The sequence below is a fragment of the Ambystoma mexicanum genome, chromosome 11 (genome assembly GCF_040938575.1).
Source record: "Ambystoma mexicanum isolate Mex_15411 chromosome 11, UKY_AmexF1_1, whole genome shotgun sequence".
NCBI classification, from domain to species: Eukaryota; Metazoa; Chordata; class Amphibia; order Caudata; family Ambystomatidae; genus Ambystoma; species Ambystoma mexicanum.
In genome coordinates this window covers 1092255247-1092278447 of record NC_090934.1, presented here as the reverse complement: position 1 = coordinate 1092278447, position 23201 = coordinate 1092255247, and the positions used below count along the sequence as shown (strand labels likewise).

Sequence of the window (23201 nt, the reverse complement as noted above, 5' to 3'; positions counted from 1 at the left end):
CTGTGCGCAGAACCAGTACCAGGTGGCGAGAGAATCGCAGCCAATCCTGACCCGATCCGTGACAAGTTTGCATTCCTGTCCAAAATATAGTGTGAGTACTCAGCCAGAACTGTGCAATATAATCTAATTCAAACTATTTTAAACTATTGAGAACTGCATCCTAGAAATCATGTCATTCTGTCATTCTAAAGCTGCAAAACTGTCATTTGTCGTTCTGAGCTTTACTTTAATTTCGAGAATCTACCTTCACAGAATCATCCGTATCTCCTGAACCGTTTGTCCTAGGAACGAAATTTAACTCATCTTAAAACTACTCCTTATACTTCCTCCGTAATTGCGCTCGACGCACGCGACTAAATTGCCGCGATTTGACATTTTGCTTAATTCCAGCCACATGTAAAAACATTTGTCTTTTGCTTACATCACGTAATTCTGTTTTCAACTAGATAACCATCCCTGAATCATTGATAGGGCTGGCCTGAACTGATTTAAAGTATCTCTCACTCACCCTGAACCTCCTATAGGGAATTAAAAGCAATTTGAGTATATTTTTCACTTCATTGCCACCACATTTAAAAGGATTTTGCCTGTGTTTAAAATCATACCTGTTTTCCTCTAAGCTCGCTGGGGGGAACTGGAACTTTGTATTGCATTTGTGTGTATTCCTGAGAATTGTGTTACTTCTATCTCCTTACATTGCATGGGGGGGGTGATTTGTCAAAGAAAAAGTGATCACATTCTCTTTTGCTGAAATCATATCAAGTTTATTTCTGTACTGCCTTTTATTCATCTTTGCATCTCCTTGAAACCATAAAGCATTCTCTGATACCTTATTCCCCTGTTCCTAGTCATAAGTCACCAGAACTGTGCTATTGCAGGATTACCTATTGATGATTACTGCTCATATTCACAAGTGTGATATCAATTATTAATTTATTATAAAAGTGCGATCTATATATTTAATTCGCAAACCTTTTAAATTTGCAAAACAAACTCACTTCTTGGATCAGGGGGATTCTAAGAGAGGGGTGTTATATAAGGGTTGTCATCCAGAGTACACAAACTGGACATAAAAATATATAAATAAGGGCTTCCCTTGGGCTTCCCAGACCAGGCACTGACTTAGTGGGATTGCTTGATTGGAGTCATTTAACACAGCAATCGAGCTCCTCTTCGAAGATGAAGTAATCTACGCGCGAAATCCAAGAAGCTGTGTATGACGAAGCCTAAGCGGGCTCAACCGGCACATAAGACCTTGTTGGCGACTCAATCGACTACTGCCACAACATCTAAGGGTGCTGATCCTGCGAGGGTAGCCCCCAAGGCTCATAAGGTATCCCTGCCGCAGTGACTTTGGATAAGTCTGCAGGCACGCCAGTAGGCCCAGGTTCAAGACCCTCTGTGGGGGCAGGGGAGGGGTTAGGGTAGGGGTGTAATGAGGGTGGGCCCAAACAGCCTTCCCAGGCCATCGGCCAAACCATGGAGTTCTTGTCCGACGAAGACCAGGAGTCCCTACATACAGTCCACAAGGACGTTTTAGAGGACGACGGCACAGGGCCTAGTTTTCCTGTTGTACCTTGTCAGCCGAGGGCCATTTTCTTGGATATTCTGTTGATTCTACACATCTTGGTGTCAGAGATCCAGATAAGGATGGCTCCGCTCCCTGGGGTCCCCCAGGCTCCCCGATCAGCCTCGAGTGAAGAAGAGGAAGCGTCAATCCACGCCCCCATTTCAACCCTTGCCACCACGTCCGGTCCCTTCTCCCCCAGCAGACCCAGACACGGGCACGGATACGATCATGACGACGGATGACGAGGATATAGTCGCAGTAGACGGTGAAGCTCCCCATTTGGATGCTCCACATAGGTTGTCCCCACCGGTTGAGGTGTGATCATTCCACTCCATGATCTCCAGAGCCTCCGAGCTATTCCAGCTAGTGCCTGAGTAAACTAAGGAGGGCCTCTTGTTCCAGAGGCACAAGGCCAAGAGGAAGACTATCATGGTGGTGCCACTTCAGGACGATATTTGGGATGAGGGCCTGGACCTTATGAAGAATCCCTGAACAGCTCCAGCTAACGGGGATAGGCTGGAGAATAATTATAGGGTGCTGGACTCTGCACCCAAGTTCGTGAAGTCGCAGCCATCGCCAGATTCAGTGGTATCGGCGGCCGCGAGGAAACGGTTGGCCAACCCCTCCTTGGATGGACATAATGGGAAAGAAGGCGGCCAACACACTGGCGATCCTGGCCAGCTACAACAAGGAGTTGTGGTACAAGTTGGGGCCGATTCTGGAGTTCCTCCCATACGATAATAAAATGGAGGGTAATCCCTCTCTTCCAGGAAGGGGAAGTGGCATCTGATCACGCTATCACAGTGGCATTGGACGTCGTCAACACAGGGTTCTGATGTCTGCCTTTGTGGCTAAGATTGGATGAAAGTCACAAATTTCCATCAGGAGGTCCAGGCGAAGGTGCTGAACAATGCCCTTCGACAGAGAGAAGAACCTGTTTGGGAAGGTAGTCGACAAGTCCCTCCAGGCTATCAAAGCAGTTACAGAGACTTCCCGTTTACTGGGCACTCTCCAGCGGCACCACTCTTTTCACTCCTCCAGGGGAATGTCGAACAGGTCCTCCAAAGGTTTCTCAACATCGTACTGACAGCCTTCAAGATCCACAACGCAGGAAGCATACAGACGCAGGGCAGGACGCTGGTGCCGAAGCAAGCCTGTCCCGACCGAGACGTCGGACCCCACTTGTGCACCGCAGTGGGAGGCCGGCTGATTGGGTTAGTCAGCAAGTGGAGAAATCACCACCGATGGATGGGTGCTGGACGCTCTCGCCCAAGGACACGCCCTGGACTTTCAACGCAGGTGTCCGTGGATCCCTCTGGTTACCCGTCTGGAGCAGCATCCCTCTGCTCCTGGAAGAGTTACGAGCCATGCTGCGAAAAGGGGCAATAGAGCTAGTTCCCCCAACGGCTGTGGGGCTCCAGAGTCTAGTCTAGATACTTTCTGGTCAGAAGGAAGACCAGGCTGGAGGCCCATCCTAGACCTATGGAGCCTGAACAAATACCTGAAGTCCCAAATATTCAAAAAGTTTGTGTTGTAACACGTGCTCGGTCACATTGCAAAACGTGCTCAACCAACTAGGAAGAGAAGATTTCTTGATGTCCTTGGACCTAGAGGACGCCTACTTCCACGTCCCCATTGACAAACATCGAAAGTTTCTATGTTTCATGGTGCTGGGACAGTACTACCAGTACAAGGCCCCTACCTTTCGGCTTGAAGTCGGCCCCCAGACTGTTCACGAAATGCCTGGCACCAGTGCCAGCCTATCTGTCTACATGGCATACACGTATACCCATTCTTGGACAACGATTCGCACCCGCTCGTGGGAGCTGGCCGGCGGATACACGGAGTCAACCGTTCAGGTACTAACCGATATGGGATTCTCTGTTAACTATCCAAAGTCCTGCTTAACGCCATTGCGGAACGCGCTGTTCCTAGGCGCCAGATTGAATACATTATCTTACCCGATGGTGCAACGGCTGCCGTTGACTAAGACGGCCAGAGTATGGGCCATCAAGTCATTACTGGGCATGGTGTCGTCCTGCATCTACCTCGTCTGGCTCTGCAGGTTGCAAATTCGACCCCTTCAGGAATTCCTTGATGCCTGCTGTATACAGGTGTCCGGAAGCTTCACTGACAAGATCTCTCTCAACAAAGAGTTCTGTCTGGCGATAATCTGGTGGGACATCCGCTCCAAAATCTCCCATGATACAGGATTTGAAAGCCTGCCATGCCAGGAGACGTTCACCATGGATGCCTCCCCAAAGGGGTGGGGAGCGCACAACAGACGTCTGCACGCCAGAGGCCTGTGGCTGCCGGAGGAGAAGGCTCTTCGTATCAACATCCTGGTAGCACGGGCAGTATTCTGGGCCCTCAAGTTGTTCCTACGGTCTCTGAAAGGCAAGGTGGTGAAGATTTTTATGGACAACACCACCATGTTCTAAATAGGGAAGCAGGGGGGTCACTTGATCTGCAGCACTCTCCAAAGAGGCGCAGGGCTTGTGGCGCTGGTCCGTCAGAAAGGGGATGTTCCTCATCCCTCTCCACCTGGTGGGAGTCGAGAACACAATCGCAGACTCCCTCAGCAGGGAGCTGCGCTCCTGCTATGAGTGAGAGCTTCATCAGAATTAGGTGGACTGCCTGTTTGTCAACAGGCCCCAGATAGATCTGTTTAGAACTGCGACAAACTCCAAGAGCCAGATATTTGCCAGCAAGTTCCACCAGCCGAGGAGCCTGGGCGCGTTCATTCCTATTAGAAGGGCTGTTCCTGTATGTATTCCTCCCCCTGTTCCCTCTCCTGCTAAGAGTCGTCAACCCACTCATTGTCGATGCAAGCTGATACTCATCGCCCCGGCGTGGCCGAGGCAGATTTGGTATCGGGAACTTCTCAGCCTGTCATTGTCGCATCCGCTCAAGCTGTGGTTCCGGATCTTCTCACCAGAGGAGGCGCAATCCTTCCTCACGACCCAGGATCACTGAACCTGAGGGCTTGGCTCGTGCAGCCCTAGAGTTTGGAGGATGAGTTGCCTGCAGACTGCAGGGAGGTCCTCGTCGGGGCGTCGGTCACAAGTGAAAGCGTTTGGCTATGTGGTGCCAGTCTCAGAAGATTACCCATCTGAGGGTCACGGCCCTGCAGGTCCTTCCATACTTGCTATCCTAAGCCAAGACCGGCGCACCCCTCTATCAAGGTACAACTGGCAGCTATCTCCCGCTATGCCAGGGTTCCTAGAAGATCTTCACTTTGGTACCATCGACTAGTCAAGGAGTTTCTCAACGGGCTTGTTCGATCTTTCCCACTGGTGAAGGCTCATGCCCAGGCGTGGGAACTCAACATGGTTCTGACGAGGCTCATGTGGGCCCGTTTCGAGCCTATGCATCAGGCACCTCTCGTTCCTCTCATGGAAAACTGCTTTCCTGGTGGCCCTCACCTGTGCCAGAAGGGTAGGTGCAATCCAGGCTCTATCCTGCAAGCAACCATAACTGACTTTCCACGAATCGAGGGTGATGCTGCGTACCCACCCCTCTTTCATGCCAAAGGTTCAGTCGGAATTCCACCTCAACGAGCCTTTGGTGTTACCCTTTCTTTTCCCAAAACCTTCGTTGCTGGCAGAAAGGGCCTTGCGTTTGCTGGATTTTGCTTGTGTCCTAAAGTTCTACGTGACATGCACGAAGAGTTTTCGGAAGACTTCACAGCTGTTTGTGAACTTTGGTTCTGTGAACCATGGGAAGGCCTTGTCCAAAACTTCCATTTCAAGGTGGCTCTCCGGCTCCATCACACACTGTCATCGGTTGGCGAATTTACCACTGCCCGGCCATGCGAAAGCCCACTCCACCAGAGCGATTGCTGCGACAATGGCGTTCCTGTCTGGTGTGCCCCTGCTGGACATCTGCAGGTTTGCTACGTGGAGGTCCATGCACACCTTCACAAAGTTGTACTGCGTCGACAGGGATTCCAGGGAAGAGTCCAGAGTCGGCCAAGCACTGCTACAAATGTTCGCTTGAGGTGAGACTGGTCCCGAGGTAAGAATGTATTGCTTCTGTTGAGCTTTGCCACCTCACGTGGTTGTGTAATGTTGTACTGCTATGTATTTGTTATTCATGAGCATGTGAATCCACGCCTACCCCATGCTTGAAGGTTTAAGATACTTACCTCTAACTATTGTTCTCCAGCATGGGTCTGGCATGGATTCACATGCGAGCCCTCTGTGCACCTTTGCGGCTCTTCTTGGTCATACTGCCACTTAACGTGCTTACCAAATCTGAAGATGACTGCCAGAGGAGGGGCTTGGGGAGAGGACTGTCATTGGATGGGGGCAGTATGACTCGGAGGACAGCGATTGGTTTAGATGAGAAATTCAGTTTTTAAATGTGTTGCTGTTTTTTTCTTTTACTGAGGATTCCCAGCCTGACAATGGGTAATATTCACGAGCATGTGAATCCATGCCAGACCCATGCTGGAGGATAATAGTTACAAGTAAGTAACTTACACCTTCTATCCCTCCCACTACAACTAAATTCAACACAAAGTTCCTTCTCCAGGGGAATGACTCCCTACTCCTGGTTTTTGAGTGGTATTCCCAGAAATGTTCTCTGGCAAAAGGATGCCAGGAGGAATGACTCCTTCCCCTGGTATTAACACACTCCAATATAGTTTGTACCAAAGCCAGGAGAAATGACTCCTTTCCCCTGGCATCTCTTGATCAAAAAGGGTTGCAGTTTGTTCAACTTTCAGGGCCAGGAGATGGGCTCCCTTCTCCTTATTTTGGTTCCCACACTTCAATATAGTACACAACAAAGCCAGGGGCAATGACTCCCCTTCCCTTGTCGTGTCTTGCATGTATCAAGAGCTTTGTTTCTTCACCGGGAGCTAGTGTTTGAGTTATTTTCTGTATCTCTCCACTTGATATTCCTTTTGCTCCTTCTTGTGAAATTAGCGAAGTATCTATCAAGTCCTTCTCTGGGCCTCAGTGGATTTTTCCCTGCCACTGCGACAAGGATGCTTAGTATCTTGGGGTTCCAGACCCTTCTCTGGTGGACAGTGGGCTTATTGTTGCCACTGCAATGCAGAAGTTCTACTCTGATGCTGGATGCACTAGTGTTGGGGCCCAGACCCTTCTCTTCTGGACAGTGGGATTATTGTTACTGCCACTGACGAGGACTTTCTCCTTGAATGAATGATGCACTTTCCCCAATAGTTTGACTGTTACTACTGGGCAGGCAGCCACTCAAGCGCCTCTTTTCCATTCCTCTGTTCCCTCCAGGTCTCTCGTACATCCCGTTACCTACTTTGGGACTTTGGTATGCCACGTGGACTTCCTGGGATAGGGGTGCGTCTCTCCGGCTCTTTGGGCTTCTCTCCCCTGCTTCTCCAGTACTGTCGCAGCTCTGCGCTCTACTTGTCGGCTCCCTTTCTTCTTAGTTTTTTGTCCGCTCCTGCTGGACCCACAGAGAACTCCCTCAGCGACTCTCCGGCATCCTTGCTCAGCTGTCAAGATTTAAAACTCCCATGCCGGATGGTTTCCACACTTGATGCCTCTTCCGGCTGGGCTTGACCAAATCTTCAGTCCTTCTTCTCTTATACAGTGTTGCCAGTCCTGCCCAGGCTGTTTGTCCAAGTACTTTTTTGTTCTTGATTGATCTTCATAAATCCTCTGGGCCACCTTGTACCAGTACTAGCACAATCGGTCATCTTCATGTCTCCTGTGCTCTTCTTCGTCCTGGTACACGGTTATAGTTGATTCTCTTACACTACAGATATACATGGGCCTACCCTCAAGGAATTAGTTTGGCATGGAACGGAGGGTTGGAAAAGGTTGTTTTGTGATGTTGGCATCCCAAGCCCGCAGTGGGAAAAGGGTGCAGGTGTTACTGCCTGCAGGGCTATGTCCCTGCTTGTTTCCTGGCTGCCACGCTGAGGAGCTCCACTCATCCCCTTCCTGAACTTAAAGCGGCGGCATGTCCCTGCGAGGGTGCCGCCCACATGGGGGGGAAAGGGCCCCGGTTTAGTGGCTGTAGTGCTGTGTCCCTGCTTGTTTCCTCGTTGCCATGCTGAGAAGCTCCACTCGTCCCCGTCCCTTCCTGAACTTAAAGCGGCGGCATGCCCCTGCGAGGGAAAAGCCCCCAGGAGAAAGCGTGCGTGTTTTTTGCTTGCAGGGTGTTCAGTGGGTCCCTCCCCTGCCTGTAAAACACCTGAAGACTGCAGCAAAGAGCGGTCTTCTCATCAACTCTCCAGCTTATTTTCACTGACACTGAGTTTTGGAAAAGGAGAGGACTATAGATTTTTGGGGAGCAGTGCCTGTATAGGCAGATCAGGTGAGATCTCTAAGGCGGGGGGCACACCAACTAATAGAGCGAAGACTGAACCTGAGTGACTAGTAGGCATGCCTGGAAAGGGTGGATGTGGGAGTGGGTCTGTGCAATCCTTATCATTGAATCCTGATCGCCAAGAGCATCTCACTAACCACCTGCCATTTTCTGGCCAGCCTATCAATTATGTTAATCTGCACCAAGCCAGCACCATCTGCACTAGTACCGGCACTAGTACTTGTACCTGGACCTACATCCAAACGGAAAATGCTGACTGTAAAAAGGAAAATGCCTGCTAAAACCGCCATGCCCTCCCTTGGGGCCGCTGAGACCAGTACAACTGACCCTATAAGACCCCTGGGGGAAGCCCATCTGTTTAGTTTTCAAGCTAAAGCAAAACTTTTTCTTTTTACCTTGGATCCCCAGCCTGACTGGGAATATTCATGAGCATGTGAATCCATGCCAGACCCATGCTGTAGAACAGGAGTTACAGGTAAGTAACTTGTTCCTTCACCCTTAGGAGACCTAGAATAGCATTTGATTCAATGGACAGCGAAACACAGGTCAGTATTTTGATGCATGGAAAATAATCATGGAACAGCTTCTCTAGTTTTGGGATCCTTGTAGCCAAATGTCACTAGTTCCAAAGTAGATGCTTCACAGGTAGGTTTATTAAGAGGTTGGTGATGCCAGTGGCTATGATTAATAAGAGTCCAAATGTTAAAGTTCAGGTAAGTAAACTCACTCAACCCTTGTCCATAGGGTAGTCCTAGGAAGTACTACTCCTCCGCTGACCAGGAAAGTATGATTTAGGGACAGAACATTAGACTCATGTAACTCTATGGAGGGCGGCTGGGGTCGGTTTTGGAAGTGGGCTTTCTCCAGAGACCACTGCTGGTGTTCCGTAATGTTCTGTGCTTGGTCCCGTCGACGAAGACCCGGGATTGCTGGGTGCAGAGGTCACTTTTGGTGAAAGGATTTGGTTTTGGTCAGTGGCAGTGATTAGGAATTGGTTCCAGACCGCTTACAGTAGAACACCCAAACAAGGGATGACGACTTACATGGGACAGACCACCTCAGGACGCCTACAGAGATTGAAGGAGTGTGTTGCAATGGGAGTCACCACGGTCAGGTGGTGACGGGCGATCTTCAGTGGTGGAACAAAGGAGCAGACCGAGTACAGCTTCCATTCATGCAAGAAGGCTGAAAATGCAGGCGCAGGCGTCTGGTTACACAAGTTGAAGATCCTCCATGTTCCAAGGATGCACTCGGAACTGCGATGGTTGCAGCAAGGTAGCCCAGCAGAGAGCTAGTCAGACCACCGGTTGGCCCATGTACACTACTGAAGGCTGAGTAGGAACCATTCCACGAACAGGTGTCGAAACTGGTTATTTCCACTGGTCCAGGGGTCGTAACAGCAACAAGGGCCTTCTTCAAATTAGGACAGAGGAGCAGGCCTTCACCGGGACAGCACTGGACTTGATGCTGGTTGACTTCAGGGGTAGTATTCGGGTTGTCGGCGGGCTGCACTTCGTAGAGTGAATGAATAAAAACACTTGTTCCATCCCAGTACCCAACACATTTCCGACTCCTTCATGGAGAGATTCAACTCTAGTACATTTTGTAGTATCTTGCACGACTGTGCAGGATCTCCAACCTTCTGCAGTTCCAGTTCAGGACATTTGGGTACTGTCTTAAGGGGCGCCGCACGTGCAGCAGGTTACACCCAAGAGTACTAATCGGGCGCAGTCATTCCAACTTTGGAGTGCTCTCAACTCCTACTTCTTCGTAGAGGTCTTTGCTCAAGCGAGGATCTGTCGAATAGCTGCAGGAGCCATGCTTTTGTCCAGGATTTGGGCTGGGAGCATACCCAAACCTGCCAGTGAAAAGAATCTGCACAAATCAAACTGGCAGTGGCTATCCATATCCTGTTTTGCTGACAGATTTTTCAATTTTATAGGGGGGTTACCGGATTAAAAGGGGTGGGGAGGGGGTTGGGGTAGGAGTTGAATATAGGTAAAAAGTGATCTAAAAAAAAATCAAGGGTTTTCCGAAGTAATTTTGCCATTCTAAATTACTTCAGGGGGAAAAGTCTGTATATGGATTAGCTATCCATGATTGGATGGTCCCATCTGCCCAGCAACAGATATTCAGTCCCAAGGATGTGTACTGGGACCAGCCAGTCCCAGCCCCCACAGCCGGGCACCCACACAAGCCACGCTTTTGCCTCTGTAAGCGGACCCTTTCCCAGGGACGGGGCATTCCATATGTAACGTTTTCTGACCTGAGAAGTTAGAAAGAATGGCAAATAACAGTATGACCAAAGGAAAAGTGAAACCCTCCTGGCACAGCCATCTTGGAGTGCTAGCCTCCCTTAGTAATGTAGTACGATCACCAAAACACGGCAGAGAAATCACTGTTCTCGCAGCTCATCCTAGGCACATTGTCAAAGTAAATAAAAAGCCATTACAGAATAAGTTATGAGGATACAGAGTATCCTAACCGCACAATTGTAGCAATTTAAGAAATTGGCAAATAGGGCCTCATTCAGAGTGTGGCGATAACACTGTAGTGCTACCTGCGGGTTGCTGCAGGACTCGGATGAATTACCGGCGGCCTGACTTCCCTGTAACACCGGGGGATTACAACCTCAGCGGCCCGGAAGTCCGGTGTGGGCAATTTCGTTAATCCCCATTCCCATAGAGTCCCATATGACTCTATGGGAATGGGGACAATAGAGCACTGGCACCGTTAACGACTGTGCCGGTGCTCCCGTGACAAGTCTGGCTACCGTGGACGTTGTGCCCGGCAGGGTCAGACCTGTCGGGCGCAGCAGCTCCGGCAAGTAGACTTGTAGTTTGCCGGTCCGGAAACACTGCCAGTAGACTTACCGGCACTGTCCTTTTTCCAGATGGGTAAATTTATGAGGCCCATAATCTCTCAGTACTGAGTCTTGGGTACTGATCAGTTTCTCCGTAAGAATGAGCAGCTGGGGAAGTACAGCATAAGGCTTTTCTTCCAAAATTGCAGGACCGGAGTCTCAACACAGAAAAAGAAAGGGTGTCCATTAGAAGCCTATGGGAGGAAAGCAGCAAAAAGAAAGCATTTCTCAACAAACGCTAGGAAATACAGATTATCTCTACTAGGATATTGTAGCCAGAACACTTGGTCTCCCTCTATTGTCAAAGAGGACACTACAGTGCCAAACTAACTAGTTTATTGAGGTACAACTACTACCAAACTGTCTCCTGAAACACAAACCCCTTTTCTTTCTACCATCCCTCAAATCCCCCTCATCAAATCCATCCTTCCTTGAGACCTCTACCAACTCCTTCTATATGTGCTTCACTTGGTTGTCCACAGCCGAACTCAGTAGTTTAAAATGAGACTATAATTCTTTTGACCATTTAACATAAGTCATTTAAGTAAATCACTGTTTTCTGATTTGTGTGTATCCTTAAGACCCTCTGTCTCATCCAGATGGGACTAAACCATAAAGGGCATGTGCACCTGCTAGCCTTCATTAAGAAAGGCCAACCTGCAAGTGCCCGTCTATAGCTGTATATATCCCAGTATTGCAAAAGATCCATACACAGGTAGACTTCGCTGTGCCACATAACTCCCCGCCCCCACCCCAACAACTGTCAGATGTCATGAAATTTGTTTTGCTGGTTGAGTAGGCTCATTGGCTCTGCCTCACTGTCTCAACGTTCCTACGCGGTCTTAATTTTCACATCTCTACTTTCCATTGCATCACCTCCCTCTTGCCAGTTGTCAACTGGGTTCAACTCCCTTTTTTGTTGTGTTGCAAGCTATTGATACGCAAGTACAAATCGATTTTTGTGGAAAAATATATGAATTGTTGCCCTTCTCTCTATGCATCCATTACATTTCAGGTTTCTATACTATTCATACTAACGTTTTAATACTTTAAACTAGATCAAAACTCTTTAATAGTTTGGGGGCAGAACTTTTTTAAATATATTTGTGCCAAGGTAAGTTTACTTTCCTACAGATTTTGTCTCTAATAGATCACTCAGTTATTCAGTCAGCAAGTTAATTATGCCAATTTGTTATTGTGATAACACCATAATGTCTGTGTGTCAAGAGTGCGGTTGATTCTAGAATCCCTTTTCAATCAAACTTTCAAAGCTCCCCTCGTCCCTTCTCCCCCCGACACTGTGCTAATTGACTCTTTTGTGTTTGTGGCCTTATTACATTCCTCCTTTTGCTATTGCAGGTATCCCTAGGCTAGGTATATTTACTGAGGATAGTGCGATCAAATAAGGGCTCCGTTTGAGTCTAAAAAGTAGGCCAATTTGCATGGCTTTTATGGCCTTTTAGAAGTACTGCACCCAAAATGAACTACTTAATTTTACCACTGCAATCCAAATGCATACACATACTTGCACACTCACTGAATTAAGCAAGTTGAAGTATGACTTTTTAAATAACCAAAACTTTGTGTTTTAGTTTTTGTGATTAAATGACATTTTCCAATGGTGGCTTCCTCCTATGCGATATTCTATGCATGGATTTTTTTAACATAGGAAAAACCTTGATACGAGCAGTCGGAGGTGTTGCTAGGTCTGGGCAAAGATCTGGGGCTACGCTAATGTTGGGATTGGGGGCGAGCTAGCCTTTTGGTTATAGCCCCTGAGCTTCTATCTGGGGCGATAACCAAAAGACCCGAGGCTGCAGCCCCCCAAACCCCAGCAACACTTCTGCGAGAAGAGTTGATAGTGTGTGTCAGTGTGTGTGCATGGGTCAGTTGCATCATTCCAGGAGACTAGGGTAAACTGGTACATAGTTTTCTTGATGTGTATTGAGTTTTGAGCTTTGAGGAGTGATTAACAAACCAGTTCACCCATTTTAAGATAGGATATGGTTCCAGCCTCCCGTTCTGGGAGTGTTTAACTAGGTCAATTTCAAACGAGCCTAGATGTAAAAAGAAATCTTAAACAGTGGAGCAAATGAGTGCAGCTCTTTATACAAAACAGGTGGCTATCAAACAGCCACTCAGAAAAACGAACAACTTCTAGTGCTTTGCAACCAAGATTGAAAGGAGGGATTTGGAAGCTGCAGTCATGTAAAAATGTAGCTGTGGCAGTGCAGAAAAGGAAACCCCTAGACCTGGTTGAAAGTAGACTTGTCACCTAAGTCTGGTCTCACACAAAGCTTGGAAGCAGAGTCATGAGGGAAGGCCCGGGGCTACATTTCAAAATCTCCTTGTGATTGCACTCCGAGTCTGGAGTTGGTTTTCGTGTGTAAATCCATGAATAATGTACGGCACTCATGGCGGTATTGGAGTCCTTGTTTTGGTAGATTGCAACAGGCGTAAGAGTGTGGCTTTCTTTGTATTTAGGGTTGTCGCACTATAGAGAATGGTCAACTGGGTTTCTCGGAGCTCTCCTTAAAGACCTGGCTGGACTGAAAAAAAATTCTTCCTGTGTAATTTCCATAAAGTATGCAATTTGGAAGCATCTATTTTGGGTTGTGAAGACCTATTCCCTAGCACGTCAAAACCCAGAGTGTCTCATCACTACCCATGGAGGCAATCCTGAATTAGGGAAGGTAAGCTTTTGGTCGTGAAGGCATGACTGACCCATTCTGCATCTACTTAGATTGTGTTGGCACAATCGAGCCTTGGCGTCTTTGATTGGACCTAGTGTTAGGAAAGTTTTCTCTTTTAGGCAACTTGCTCTCCATATTCTATGGACCCCCAAGCTTTTTGCTTGCTTTACACCCTGTCCTGACTTTTTACAGAGAAGTGAAGCCTTCAACTTCACTGGCCTTTTTGCTAATTTGTTATGGGGAAACTGACTAGTCCTTCAGATTGTCGGTACTGGAAAACCGGTTCCCTTTTGTCTTTGACATGTTACCTGTTTGGGTAACTTTTTCATATTGCACACATCTTCCAGTGCAGTGGGTATACTTTTGTATCATCCTAACTTGCACCAAAGGGATTTTTGTGTCTAAGCTGTGTGACAGCAGTTACATTTTTGTAATTTGTGCTATATTTTTAGTTGGCTCATTTGCTTTTACCGCGTTTGGCTTCTAACTGGCTAGTGTCCCAAAGTGGCTGTGCTTTGAGATTTTTCATTTGTTCTTTGGCCTTCCTCCTGTCTTCTCAGGTCAAGAATTCCCTTTTATAGTCATGCATTTGCCCGGCAAAGCAGTGGTTTCGCTGACTAGTGCACGCCATGTGTGTATGGGCTCAGGAAGTGGGCTGGGACTGTCTGGTCGCAAACCATTTACTGGTGCCAGTATGTCTAGCGTGCATACATGAGCCAGCCCCAGAGTGGTCCCTGATTGGACAACTGCTGGTGTGGATGTGTGGGGAAAATCTTTCTACTGGAGGGCTGACTTTAATCACTCACCTGAATTTCGGATAAGAGGAGCCCCACAACCATTCCAGCAGATTAGAAGAGGAGCCAAGTGTCCTGTGTAGCTGTGCAGATGACCAAAGACCTGAGGACGAATCACAGAGGTGTTGTGACCATGCTTGCTGCTGTCCCGGTGAAGCCCTACTGGATTACCTGATCTCGGGAAGACCCTTGCTGGTGTTTCAACCCTTTGTACTGGTGGGATCAACCAGTCTCGACGACTTCTCACGATCCTGCAGTCTGGAGCCTTCAGAAGTGTACCTGGAGCACCCGGTGGACCGACCAGCTCTGCTTTGGGCTACTGTGCTGAAAGTATTTCAGTTCTTCGTTTTGGGCCTGAACTTCAGTGGTATCCAGCAAGTCATACAAGTTGCCTTCCTGCCAAGTGTAGGCGTCCCAGCATCGACTGGTCTGTTCTGGGAGGCTTCCTTTGTTTGCTACTACTGAGGCATCTCTTTCGCCCTTGTTTGGTGACTGTTGCTGGAACCGGCCATCCCCCTTCTGAAAGTGTCCTGACGAGTCCTGTATTGGTGCCTGCTGCGTTCCTCCACTGGAAAAGGTTAAACTCAGCTCCTCGACCCGACCGGAAACTTGCTTGCACCCGCAGCTCCTGGGCAGCTGCTACTGGATCCAATGGTAGGAAAATCTACCTCCAGCGACTTGACGCCCCCTAACCTGCCACACACATTCAACCTGCCAAGTCCTGTGCTAATATCGGAGTAAGGGCGGTGAGTAGTCTCAATATTTACGAGTGCCCCATCTCCTCCTTTTATAAGGTTTGTGAAGAAATTGCATTTATATTCCATTCCATTACTTTTAACACATTCTTTGCAAAAGCTACTCTAGATCTAGGAAGAGTATTTTACTTGGATGTAAATCCCTTTGAAAGACTTCTGGAACAAGGCCCCATTTAACTTAGGGTTGGACTCATAAAGTTAGGGCTACTATTCCTGTGGCTTGGGGGAGGATTAAGAGCGCAGGGGCAAGGATGTGCAGGGTGTTGGAGATGGAGAGGTGACGAGTAGCACAGGCTGAATCAGTGTGAGAGTCAGTGGCTGGAGTAGGAGGGGGAATTAAAGAGGCGGCAAGAGCAGCAACTGATACTCGCTTTATTGGTTGAATGATGAAGGAGACTGACAGTGCGGGCAGAGATATCCAGATGAGGACAGGAGCGCATGGTCAGACCAGGAAAGGGGTGTAGTGAGAGGGCTGGAGATGGGGATGTCTGCTGAGATGAGCACATCCAAGGTGTTGCCGGCTGAGCCGGTTGGACCATAGGGAAGAATGGTGAGGGAAAGAGTCAAAGAATGCAAAAGAGTCCAGTGTCGGCATCAGGAGAGTCAAGGTGAATATTGAACTCTGAGGAGGAGACGCTTGGAGGTAGAAGCCAGGAGAGAATAAGTGAGGTGGGAACACTCCGAAAGGAAGAAGTAGACCTACCCAGGTGTTTTGTAGATGGTGGCGAGATCAAGTGAGAGGAGCATTGGAGTGACATCAAGCCTGCAGATAAGGCATTCAAAGGAAGAGTAGGACTGAGTGGGTATGATAGTAGCAGGGACCCAAGGGAAAGTCAGGGCCACTCCGCCTCCAGACTGGTTAGGCCTAGACTTACGAGGATCTTGTGGCCCTCATGGAAGAGTGTGTCAAAAGCAGTATAACGGCTGGCAGTGAACCCTGGCTCAATAAGAGCAAGGATGTCAAAGTCTTCAAGGAGGTGACAGATGTCAGGTGCGTTTAACGGCAGAGGGAGAGTTGAGGGTAGCTAAGCTCAGCTGGTTGCCACCTTTTGAAAGTCTTCTGAGGAGGGGTACAGGTATGTGGTACATGCAGTGGTGGTGGTGGTGAAGGGGCCAGGAGGGTGGCAGTAGAAGGGAGAAAGTTTGAGATGGAAGACACTTTCTTTCATGGAATTGAGAACAGCTTGTGGAGATCAAAATCAGTGCACGTGGCTGGTCAAGACGCATCAACTAGTATCAGAAGTTTGGTTATTTAGGTTTTCAATAGTGGTAGGACCAGATAGAAAGTTGATTTTGACAGAGGAGAATTCTTTTTTTCATTTCTTTAGAGCACTGATAAGAACCCCTTATTTTAGTTTTGTAGGTAGGGAATACCCTCGTATTGATAGGGATGATAATGAGGCCTTTATTTAAGCAATACGCCTCGAGAGGGGGGGGGGGAAGCATTACCACTTCAGGTAATGAAGGCCCCAGGGCATTACCTGAAGTGGTAATACCCCCTCTGCAAGGGGTTTATTGCTATTAGTATCCCAGCCGTAAGACCAGGGTACTAAAAGATTTTTTTTCCTGTTCCAAATTGCTCTGACTTTTCAGAGCAGGAAAACGAGTAAATAAAATAGCTGCTTGGGAAGAGAAAATTAAGTCTGTTTTCCCTTTCCATGGCAGGCATTGAAAAAAGTCAACCAAAAAAAATGCCCGCCATGGAAAGGAGAGATGGGACTATGTGTAGTCCCTTCTTGCTTTCCATGATGGCCTGGGTGAGATCGGGAGCGGGCGCGCTGGAGACAGAAGTGTCCCCAGCGTGTCCGCTCCTGAAATGGACTAAAAAAGAAAAGTGAAGGGGGGCAGGGCGGGAATTCTGTGGGTGGGTGGAGGGAGGGGTTGGGGGTAGGCCACACTTGCCTCGTTCCTCGGAGGAAGATGGCGGCCTCCAGCTGTGAGGTGGCTCAGAGTGGGGGATTACTGCTAATGCCCCCGTTCCGAGCCTCCTCATTGGTTGAGAGGCTGCCCCCCCTAACTCCCTCCCAGCCCCCCCCCGCACCCTACATACCCTGCTGGGTACTAATTAAAAATATACATCCTTGAAATGTCCTTTTGGTCTAACATTTCCAGGTTTGCCACAGCAGCTTAAGCATTCTTTTACATCGGCCTTCTGTAATCCTAAAATTCTATTGTATATCCTGATTTGGAATTGTTGAAAATGAAACTTGGGAACATTGCCATTAAATGTTCATGCGGACATTTGTGCTACATATGAAGTGTTTTTTCAGCAACCTATATTAACTTTGGTTTCATGTTTTTCTCTCTAACAGTGAAGCCTCAAACTTGTAGCAGCACCGGCTCCGCTCAGTGGCATATACATTTCAGTGGCCAAACCATAACTCTGCAGCCTGGATCACCATGTAATGAGTTTAAAGGCTACTGTGATGTCTTCATGCGTTGCAGATTGGTTGATGCTGATGGACCTCTCGCTAGGTTAAAGAAAGCAATTTTTAATCCAGAATTGTATGAAAACATTGCTGAGTGGATTGTGGTAAGCATTCTTTACTCATTTTGAGCCAAACTAAATTTAAGATCAAACAACCATCATGTGTGTCCTGAACAAAATTCTCGCAATTTGAAAGCGTTGAACATGTACGAAATGTAAACATTTAAATTTTTCAAATTAATATTTATTGAAGTTTTTGTTTCACATTAAGCTCCTTACAAAACCTGAGGTAAGATGAGACATTATTCTGAATTCAAAAACAAGTCCCTGGAAAGACTACTATTGTCAACAAGTATAAATCTCAACATTAACAGAGGGTAGTCGCAACAAAAATATCGTTCTCCTTAAATACTGTGCATATTATATAGACAATAGCCAGACTCTGAACACTGTAAAGTCACACAGAGCCTTGTTTTCATAGAAATAATAAAAACACTATCTCACCAACCTAACAACCCCAGTCTTGCCTCCCTGTAAAATTGAGACTGCTCCTTCCCTGAAACCTAATGTATACATCCTTATCAAAATAATGTAAATGGACGTGTTTCCTTTCTCTCCAGAGGGTAACTATTCTCCATCATTGAAACCTGTCATTTAACATGTTACCTTTTCCATCTTGTATATGTCTTGCACCCTAAGGGACCACTCAGCTCCAGAAGAGAGATGAGGCCGCTTCTATATCGAAAACACACTCTTGCAACCAACAATGCTAGGCATTCCTCTTCCTCTGAAGACAAGCCAAACAAAATAAGTGGCTGCAGTGGTCTAGACCCTCCAACCAACTACCTGATCCATGAGAGGAACTAATTCCAGTAGATTTTGGGCACACCTGTATTTCCACCATACGTGCCATTATGTTCCCACTGCTCCTCAAGCTTACCAACAGTGTGGGCTCACACTGGAACATTTTGGAAAATTCCTTCGGACGATTCTGCGCTCTGTGCATAGCCTTATGCCATGCAACTTCTATTGAGAGGATATTGACATTTTAAACGTTTGTCTTCAGACCACAGCTCATCAGCTCTTTGCCAGGTCCCTTTAAAGGGTTGTCAAATCCCTTATTATAGTATTTAATGTATGCAGACCTATCTTTGTGAAGTAACGGAACAGAAAAACATGGTAGCAGGGAGCTAACAGGAGCGTGGGGCAATTTGTCAGCAAGAGATGTATAAGCTACCTGAGAGTCAACAGTGCTGAGCCGATCACCCAGCAGGGTGGGGAGTGGAGGTATCCATGCTGGGCAGTCCCAAGTGCCCCCATAGCGCCTCCCTTCCACCACCTTGTGGATGTTAACGCACCCTTCAGATGCAAATACAATAAGCTGAAATAGAAGGAAGGCAACTATATCCTTCTCCAAATCACTGAGGCTCTTCTACCTTCCATTATCACACACATCTCCCACTCTAAGACAATCCTGAAAGTGTAGGGGCCGTATTGGGGTGCCAAGATACCCATCAATAGAGCCAAGTAGCAAGCCATCCCTTATCGTCATTCTACACCCATCCCACAGCACCATTAACACTGGGTGGCATCTCATTGTGTGGCCACACAACCATTCTACCAGTAAAACTGTATTACCCTTGCTTTTTAGACGTTATTTTTGGTTACTTTTATATGTGCCTAAACACAAGCTGATGGCAGCAATTACATTTGAGACGTTTATTGCATTGTTTTAGGTGTGCTTATTTGTGTTTACTGCATTCGAGTACTAAATGTGGCTAGTGCCCTAAAATGGCTGTCACAAGATTTGTGACAGGAAAGTCATAATAAGGTAAAGAGAGAGAGAGAAAAAGATCTTTCCCTAACTCCAAGAGGGGTTTCCGTGCCTCAACTAAAAACTAAGGAAAATGTCACAATGTCTGGAAATATAGTCCAGTGTCCAAATCCTACTTCTATTCCTTACTTGAAAACAAACTAAAGTGCTTCACTGTCCCCTTGGGCCAAAAAAATGGCTCTTCTACTGGACAGGCGCAGTTCCTATAAAAAAAAAAGGGGCATGTTTCCCTTCTCCCTGGCCTTGTTCAGGCTTCACCTGGAAGTTGAACAAAGTAGGGGGAATGTCTCCCTTTCTCTGGCTTGTTGGGCCTCTCCACTGGCTGTTGAGCGGACCTGGTATACTCCCCTGCCAGACCCTGCCTTCGGTTCCAGACCCTTTAAAAATGCTCTTACGTCCGGTCACCTTTCCTTCATCCTTGTGGGTGTCCACACAACATGGGGACAGTACCGGAACCTTTGGCAGCAATAAATTAAGCTTCCCCTTTAAATGTAGTGCAAGGTGCAACCGCAGGTGTGGAAATGTCCTCAGTCCCATTTACCATACGGGCGGTGTTGGACGTGGTAGCTAGGCGCAGAGACTTTTTAACTTTCCGCTTGTTCCACGTTATTATTTTTATTGTTCACCTCCCTTCAGTGCCTCGCCTCGCCCAGCGCATGTCTACTGCAGGAGGCTTCACGAGAACATGTGCGCGGCTTGCAGCGCTCTCGGTCATCGGAGAATCGTCTTTAACACTGGAGGGAGATATTGCATGCATCTCTTCCAGGTCATCTTAAAGAGTTAGTCTCCAGGGCCTCACGTCAAGACAAAGTAGGCCCTTTGTTTAGTATGACTCTTCAGCACAGAGATTCCTTTCCGGGGGCTTCCACATTTAAGGGTACTGTGGATTCTGGTTCTGGCAGACCTGAAGCTGGCAAAGCTACCTGCTCCCAAGCCAAGGCGCTCATGAGTTCTACTGGGTGGTCTACGGAGGGGTGAAGTTTGTCGTCCTTTTCAGACTCCGGCAGCCAAGGGATAGTCGTGCTCTACATCCAAGAGTCAGTCCTTGGCACGATCCAGCACGACTACCAGCTCTGTTGCTGAGGGCGCACAGCCTACCGGAGCCACCTCAGAGGTTGTGGTTCAGAGTGGTTCAATTACCGGCAAGCAAGCCGAGGGCTCTGAGCCCACGGGAGCTCTCTGAGGTTGCCGCTTCTGATTCTGGTTCGAGGGCCAAGGAGTGTCCTCCCATGTCTGATCCAGCACATGGCACGGGGCCTTTGCGCCCTCCCGTCCAGGGCGTGGCGCAAGGTCCCAAGATGGTGGACAAGCGCGTGGCAGAGCCTGCTAGACCGGCGGCCATCTTGGATTCGTATCCGGGCCTACCCTGTCTCTCACCCATTGAGTGAGCCATGCAAGAACGTTAGTCCCTTTTCCCTCAGGAAGCGGCGGCAGACCTTACACTACAGGCAGTTGGTCTCGGCAGAGCTACATCTACCGATCGTAGCCTTACAGCTACACTCCACAGGGGCCTCACTGCTTCAATCAGGAACGGAGAACCAGCGCTGCGGAGGGCCGGCCTCCTCTGGATCCAGCAGCTTGTGAGGATCGCTTCTTCAAGCGCTTCCTCCTCATTTGCTCTCTGCCGATGACGGGGCTCTTCAAGGGTATAGTCAAGGAAGTGATCCCACAGGCCGTGCCTTCTAGGCCTCCATCTCTGGGCCAACAGCAGATTTCTCCGGTGCTTCCGGTGCCTGTTGCTCCTCCGGTCCCTGCCCTTCCTGTTCTTCAAAGCCCTCTGCCACCTCTTGTACCATCAACGCCTCCCCCGCAGCAGACATTGGATCCACCACTATCTTCGGGTCCGGATCATGGAGGGACCGCTCTGGCCCTGGTTTCTCAGGACCTACTCCCCTCTGTCATCACAGTCATGCCCCACACTCCCTTTTTTCCAGACAATGTCCAGGACGACATACCATCAGCATATGTAAAGGCTTTTCAGGACCGCCTTCAAGGCCTTGCAGAGTTCTTGGGGGTGGGGGTTTCCCCAGCCAAAGGACACCCCAGGAGTGCTAGCAGAGGTTTTGGGCAGGGGCACCACGAGTCGCTCTGGCATTTCGCTCCAGAAGGATGTCCTCTAGGTGGCAAGAAAGATCTGGGAGAAACCCAGGGTCAACGCCCAGATGAATACAAAATTGGACAGCTGGTTCAGGCTTTTGGATGGGGAGCCAGTCCTCCTGGCCTCCCGCCCCCAGCCTCACTCTTCGGTGGTGGTGGCCTTGCTGCATTCTACACCATCATTTTCGTTGTCTTCCTCTGCGGGAGCCGCCTCCTGTTGTCTGTCCAAGGAGGACTCCGTTTTTTAGTCTTTTGGCAAACACTGCTATCATCTCACATTTGCAGCAAGCGAACACTGACTCCCTCGTAGCCGCAGTGAACAAAAAGCTGCGGCGAGAGCTCATGGAGTTTCTGCCTGATTTCGCTCTGGAGAGGCAGGCCTCCCTTAAGGCCGGCCTGGCAGACACCCAGGCGTTTGTGCAGGACCTCATGCAGTCTTCAGTCTCCCACATAGACATAGCATAGCCAGGGATAAGACGGACAGCGTAGATGCATGCCAATAAATTCTCATCAGATGTACAAGAACGGATCCTGGATCTTCCTTTTTACAGTTTAGATCTTTTTCATGCATGCACCGATGTCAAGTTGACAAAGACCTCTGCACAGACCGTTAAGTCCTTGGCCATCCTGACTAAGCCAGGGCAGAAGTCCTTCCCTCGGTCTCAGGGCAGGACCGACTTCAAACCCAGCGCTTTGACTGGTTTCAAGGGGTTTTGACAGGTTGCCCATTGACCACAGGAGGAAGCAGCAGAGGACTTTGCTTTTTTTTTCCATTCCCCCCTCTGCTCCCGCCTCAGATGTCAAAGAAGTGACTTGACAATCAGGGAGCACAGCTCGCCTGTAGGGGGACTGGCTCTCTTCCAGGACAGCTGAAAGCATCATTGCGAGAGTACTTCGATCCTTTCTATAGCCTCCACAGGCTTCAGTCTTTCTCTTCCTTTTTATCTACCATCCTCTCCTCTGCGTCAGATAGGGTCCCTGGGTCTTTTACGCGAGATCCTTTCCCTTTTTGGAGATGCAGGTGGTGGAACCAGTTTCTCAGTCAGAAAGGGGCTCTGGCAACTTCTACACCAGGATTTTTGCAGTACCCAGAAACAACCAGGCGGGTCTGAGGATAGTCCTGGACCTGTCATTTCTCAACTATCTTCACTGCTCGAACGCTTAAAGATGCATAGTCTATGTGCGCAGGAAACTGTATGTTCTTTAGACTACAAAGATGTGTACCTTCATGTTCCCATCTACCAGCCGCATCAGAAATGTCTGCATTTCACTATTGTCGCATCACTTGCAGCATAAGATGCTGCCTTTCGACCTCAATTCGTCTCCGTGTTCACGAAGCTGATGAATGGCGGTGGCTGGTCTCCTCTGCCTGGAGGGCCACCAATTCTACCATTATCTGGACGACAGGGGCGGTGTATTCCGGGCGATGGCTGGAAGACCCCCTTCACCAGCTGGGCTTTTCCCCCTCAACAGGCAGAAGTCGTAGCTGACTCCCACCCAGGATCTGGTGTTCCTTGGAGTGCCCTCAGACAAGGCAGTGCAGTGGGTGCTCCCTACACCAGAGAGGCTCCTTTCCCACCGCAAGTGAATAGGGTACTTTCTGGACAACTCACCCACCTCGGCATAGTGGTTCCAGCACCTTCTGGGTCTGATGGCTTCTTGCACGCTCACGGTTCAGCATGCCCGCCTCAAGATGAGACGTCACCAACACCATCTGGCAGCCAATTTGGACCTGCAGACAGGGTGCCAGCCGGACAGGATCTCAATACCCGCACCTCCTTCCTGACCTTCGCTGGTGGTTAATGGATGGCAATGTGCCAGTGAGAGCCTCCTTTACCCGGCCGGA

The 23201-nt window shown here is 48.6% G+C and overlaps 1 protein-coding gene across 1 annotated transcript in view; it reads left to right on the top strand.

Moving 5' to 3' along the window:
* The window catches only part of ADAM10 (ADAM metallopeptidase domain 10), a 1301929-nt gene that overhangs the window by 1217743 nt on the left and 60985 nt on the right, over positions 1-23201 (top strand). The window contains exon 14 of the mRNA XM_069624354.1: positions 17309-17529. Within this exon, the coding sequence (XP_069480455.1) occupies positions 17309-17529 (221 nt within the window). The remainder of the gene's footprint in view (positions 1-17308; positions 17530-23201) is intronic.